At 43.9% G+C, this 5,395-nt stretch overlaps 2 protein-coding genes across 2 annotated transcripts; both read right to left on the bottom strand.

The window, feature by feature from the left end:
- Window positions 1-1,109: 1,109 nt before the first annotated feature.
- LOC119573973 (uncharacterized protein P19A11.02c-like) lies at window positions 1,110-1,513 on the bottom strand. Its single transcript, XM_037921073.1, has 2 exons — window positions 1,379-1,513; window positions 1,110-1,337 (listed from the first exon to the last, which is right to left on the bottom strand). Exons 1-2 carry the CDS (start codon window positions 1,511-1,513, stop codon window positions 1,110-1,112), a joined length of 363 nt encoding a protein of 120 aa, XP_037777001.1.
- Window positions 1,514-2,458: 945 nt separating this feature from the next.
- LOC119573972 (integumentary mucin C.1-like) lies at window positions 2,459-4,048 on the bottom strand. The gene is made up of 4 exons (XM_037921072.1): window positions 4,003-4,048; window positions 3,413-3,807; window positions 2,955-3,288; window positions 2,459-2,874 (listed from the first exon to the last, which is right to left on the bottom strand). The coding sequence occupies exons 1-4, from the start codon at window positions 4,046-4,048 to the stop codon at window positions 2,459-2,461; spliced, it is 1,191 nt and encodes a 396-aa protein (XP_037777000.1).
- Between the last annotated feature and the right edge of the window lie 1,347 nt (window positions 4,049-5,395).

Here is a 5,395-nt window from a genome sequence, read left to right as displayed (position 1 = left end):
GCAGTGATAGTGGAGGTTGGTGTAGTTATTTGAGTTGTAGTAATTAGGGTTTCAGTGGTATTGGAGGCTGAAATAGGTCTGTTATTGAAGCTCCATTAGTGGTGCAGGCTGAAGTTGATGTCTGAGCTGAAGTAGTGTTTTAGTGTTGTAAGCCCTTAAGTAAAAACTGAGGTTTTTGTAATTGGGAAGGATGAAGTGGTTTTGGGGGTTTCGGTGATAATGGAAGTATCTGCTGAGGATTCAGTGGAAGGAAAGGATGGTGTGGTTGGGTGGTAGTGGATGCCAAAGTGTAAATGTAAAGGATCCTGTAGTGATGTTATTATTAGATCTGACATGGTTGGAACTTCAGTATTAGTAATAGTTTCATTTTTTGTGAAGGCTGAAGTGAGCATTAGGGAATTGGTGCTGGTGAAGGTTGGAGTACTTGTTGGAGATGAAATGGTAGTGAAGGCTGAGGAGTTTATTTAGGATGAAATTCTTAAGACTGAAGTGGTGGTATTGTCAGAGTCTAAAAAGGAAGTCAAAGATTTAGTGTTTCCGTGTGTCTTAGTGGCACTGAAGGCTAAGATGGTTGTTTCACCTTCAGCAAATGTTTGGACCTCAATGGTGATGAGGGGCTGACATGGATGGCATTGGTTGGTGGTTGTGGAATCCTCAGTTGTAGTGACATGGACTGTTTACTAGGGGTGAATTGGTTATGAATACATCAGTCGTAGTTGAGGTCTCTATGCCCATAGGGACTAGAGTGGTTATTGCAGCTTTGGTGGCTGATATGGGAGAGGAAGGTTGGAGAGAATAATATGGTTGTTTCAGTGGTAATTACAGCTCCAGTGGCAGTGGGGGCTCAAGTGATTGTTGAAGATTCTGTAGTTGTTGGGCTCACATTGGTAGTTGGGGCTGTTGCATTTTCATTGGTTGTTGGATACTCAGTAACTGTATGAGCTTCGGTGGTAGTGAAGGCCTCAGCGCTTGTGGCACCTGGTAGTATGGACTGAAGTAGCAGTTGCAGCTTCAGTGGTTGCAGAGGCCTCAGTGATTGTCACAATTATATCAGCTGAAGTAGTAATGGCAACTCCAGTGGTTGTTTGGGCTTCAGTGTGAATGGGGTCTCAAGTGGATGCTGGATTCTTGGTGATGTTAAAGGCTGAAGTGGTTGTTTCATACCCTGTGGTTGTTAGAGCCTCATTGGTAGTCAGGGTTAGTGTGGTTGTTGGGGCTTCAGTAGTTGTGACAGCTTCAGATGCTGAGACTGAAATTGCTGTGACAACTCCAGTGGTTGTTTGGGCTTCAGTGGTAGTAGGAACTATAGTGATTGTGGCTTCAGTGGTTGCTTCAGCCTCTGTAGTTGTACCTTAGATGTAGTATGGGATGAAATTGCGGCAGATTGAGTGGTTGCATGGTAGATAGTGATAGTCAGAGCTAAAGTGATTGTTGAGGCTTCAGTGGTTGTTGGGACTGAAGTAGTTGTGACAACTCCAGTGGTTGTTTGGACTTCAATGGTAGAGGGGAGCATAGTGATTGTTGGAATATCAGTAGTAGTAGGGAATGAAGTAGTTGTGGCAGATTCATGTCATAAGTGTTTCAGTTGTAGATGTAGCTGCAATTGTAGCAGCTTCAGCAGTTGTTCAGTTATTAGGACTGTAGTAGTTGTGTTTTTTTTTTTTTTTTTTGGGGGGGGCTCTGTGATACTGGGGGCTAAAGTGGAAGTTGCTGCTTCATTGGTAGTTGGAGTTTCAGTGGTTGTTTCAAAGTCTTTGGTTGTTGGGGCTTCAGTGGTTTAGGAGCTGAAGTTGTTGCAGCTGAAATTGTAGCAGCTTCAGCAGTTGTTCAGTTACTAGGACTGTAGTAGTTGTGGTTGTTTGGGCCTCTGTGATACTGGGGGCTAAAGTGGAATTTGCTGCTTCATTGGTAGTTGGAGTTTCAGTGGTTGTTTCAAAGTCTTTGGTTGTTGGGGCTTTAGTAGTTGTAGGAGCTGAAGTTGTTGCAGCTTTAGTTGTTACCTCAGTGGTAGTAGGGGCTGAAGTAGTGTTTCAACCTTTGTCTTTGTTGGGGTTTCAGTGGTTTTTGGATTCTCAGTGGCAAAAGGGGCTGAATTAGTTTCTGCAGCTTAATTTGTTGGTATCTTTGTGGTAATAGAGGCTAAAGTGGTCATAGCTTCAGTAACTGTTGAGACCGAAGTGGTTGTGGTATCTCCAGTGTATGGGCCTCAGTGGTAGTCAGGGCAAAAGTGGGGCATCAGTAGTCTCAGTAGACTCAGGGTTATAGTGGTTAGGGACTCAATGGTTGTTAGATTCTCAGTGGTAGAAGGGGCTGAAGTAGTTGTTGCAGCTTCTGTTGTATGTGGCTCAGTGGTAGTAGGGGCTGAGGTGGTCACAGTTTCATTTTTTGTCGGGACTGAAGTAGTTGCGGCAACTCCTGGGCCTCATTGTTAGTGAGTGCTAAAGTGGTTGTTGGATTTTCAATAGTAGTAAGGCTTCAGTTGTAGAAGCTGAGGTTGTGGTAGTTTCAGCAGTTGATGGCCCTCAGTGGTAGCAAGGGCTGAATTGGCTGTAGTCTCTGTGGTTGTTGGAGCCTCATTGGTGGCAGTATCAGTGGTAGTAGGTGCTAAAGTGGTTGTTACAGCCTCTGTTGTTGGGGCTTCAGTGGTTGTATGTGCTGAGGTTGTGGCAGCACCAGTGTTTCTTAGGCCCTCAGTGGTTGTAGGGGCTGAAGTTGTGTCAGGTTCAGCAGTTGAGGCCTCAGTGATTGTCACAACTTCTGTTGTTCGACCTAAAATAGTTGTGGCAACTGCAGTGGCTGTTAGAGCCTCAGTGGTAGTGGGGGCTAAAGTCGGTGTAGGATTCTCAGTGGTAGAAGGGGATGAATTATTTGCAGCTTCAGTTGTTGGTGCCTCAGTGTAATAGAGGCTGTAGTTGTGGCAGCATCGGTGGTTGTTGGGTCCTCAGTGGTAGTACGAGCTGAAGAGGTCACAGCTTCCGTTACTGTTGGGACAGAAGTGGTTGTGGCATCTCTAGTGGTTGTTTGGGTGTCTGTAATAGTCGGGCCTAAAGTAGTGGTTCCTGCTTCAGTGGTTGTTGGGTTATCAGAAGGATTAGGGATCTCATTGTTCGTTTCAGTGTAGTAGTTGGGCTTAAGTAGTTGTAGCTCTGGACTTTGGTACCTCAGTGGTAATAGAGGATGAAGTCGTTGTTTCATTGTCTGTGGTTTTGGTGGCTCAGTGGCAGTAGGGGCTGAAGTGGTCACTTGTGGCAACTCCAGAGATTGTCTGGGTTTCAGTGGTACTGAGAGCTAAGGTGGTTGTTGGATTCTCAGTGCTAGTAGAAGCTGAAGTGGTTGCTCCTGTTTTACTGATTGTTGGTGCCTCAGTATTAGTAGGGTCTTAAGTTATATCAGCTTCAGTGGTTGTTGAGGCCTCAGTGGTTGTCACAACTTCGGCTGTTGGAATTGAAGTGGTTGTTGTTTGGGCCTCAATAGTGGGGACTGAAGTTGAAGTTGCTGCTTCAATGGTGGTTGGATTCTTAGTAGTAGTAGTGGATGAAGTGACAGCAGCTAAAGTTGCTGGTGAAGTGGTTGTGCCATCCCCAGCAGTTGTCCTGGCCTCTGTAGCAGTGGTTGTTGGGTTCTCAATGATAGCACGGGTCTCATTGGTTGTTTCAGCCTGTACGGTAGGGGCTGAAGTAGTTATTGCAGCTTCAGTTGTTGGTGCCTCAGTGGTGGTAGGGGCTGAAGTTGTGGCAGCTCCAGTGGTTGTTGAGCCCTTAGTGGTTGTCACAGTTTCAGTTGTCAGGACTGAAGTAGTTGCCGCAGCTGCAGTGTTTGTTTAGGCTCCAATTGTAGTTGGGATTAAAGTGGTAGTTGGATTCTCACTAGTAGTAGGGGCTGAAGTGATAGTTGTTCATCTCCATGGTTGTAGTTATCTCACCTATAGTATTAGATGAAATTGTGGCTGAGCTGTAATAGAGGCTGGATGAGTGGTTCTTAGGCCTACAGTAGTAGTAGGGCCTAAAGTAGTCACAGCTTCAGTTGTTGTTGGGGCCTCAGTGGTCATAGGGGCCTCAGTGTTTGTCACAGCTTCTGCTGTTGTTGCACTGAAGTTGAGGTAACTTCAGTGGTTGTTTGGGTCTCAGTAGAAGTAGAAGCTGAAGCGGATTGGTGCATCTTCAGTGATAGGTAGGAGTGATGTGGTTCCCACAACTATAATGGTTGTCTAAGCCTCAGCGGTAGTGGGGGCTGATTTTTTTTTTGTCTCTGCTATAGTGGTTGTTGGGGCCTTACTGGCAGTGGGGGCTGATTTTTTTTTTTTTGGGGGGGGGGAGGGGCTAGAGTATGCTGTATTGGATGTTAAAATGGTTTGTGTTGCTGATGCCATTGTTTGTGTTTTGTGACGGGGATAGTGGTTGTTTGTGGTGTAGCTGTAGTTGGGGCTGAAGTGGTAGTTTACCTCAGTGGCAGTAAGGGCTGAAGTTGTTTGGGCTGAAGCAGATGAGGAAAATTAAGTAGTTTTGTAGGAGCTGCAATGGCTGAAGCTCATGCAGTGGAAACACTGCTGGCTTGCATTATCCTCTTCATTACATATAATTGTCAATAATGTTATAGTTTCGTATATCCTGACCATTTATCAGTTATTGTCATATATCAAAGATAGTGTAGGCCCCTAAATTATTCATGTATTTTAAAACCTAAATATTTTGATTATTTAGGCCAATGATTGTCATCCAGGAAGGAATTACAGATTGTAGTAAGCACTGGGAATATTTAGCAAGGAACGACTTCTGGAAGAATCAACTCCATACATTGTGCATATGCATAAATGAGTAAAATACAGTGTGTCCTTATTTAAAGGCAATGATATTCTTTGCTTTTATTCCCAGTAGTTCCTCCGAATGAAGATGATAGTGCAGACTTTGTAGAGGCTCTTTTCAAGTGAGTTAAAAGTTCTCACTATCAAATTTTCCTGTAAACACACTTGATAAAAAAATATATATATTTTGGTAATTGTTACACTTATAAAGAAAGAAAGAAAGAAACCATAAAATAAAAATTATTACAGGGGTAAACTTAGTCCATGTTGGGATAGCAAGGGAATAAACTGTGGCAGCTTAGGATTGCAAAAGGACAAATCATACCTGGGACCTCCTGAGTCATTAATGTAGAGCCAATAGAAACAATAACAAATTAATTGCATATATCCACAGTAACAAAATACATTTGACATATTCTTTACAAGGGTACTCATAGATACATACCAGTACTACTGGATCTTAGTGTTGTTGGTGCTTGAGTGGTTCTTGCAGCTTCACTGGTAGTGGAAGTTATTGTGCTTGTCAGACCTTCAGGAGTTGTCAGGGCTGAAGAGGTTATGACAATTGCAGAAGTTAGTAGGGCATCGGTATTA

This window comes from Penaeus monodon, chromosome 6 (assembly GCF_015228065.2).
Source record: "Penaeus monodon isolate SGIC_2016 chromosome 6, NSTDA_Pmon_1, whole genome shotgun sequence".
Lineage (NCBI taxonomy): Eukaryota > Metazoa > Arthropoda > Malacostraca > Decapoda > Penaeidae > Penaeus > Penaeus monodon.
Note: the sequence above shows the minus strand (reverse complement) of the source record. Positions and strands in the feature narration are given on the sequence as shown.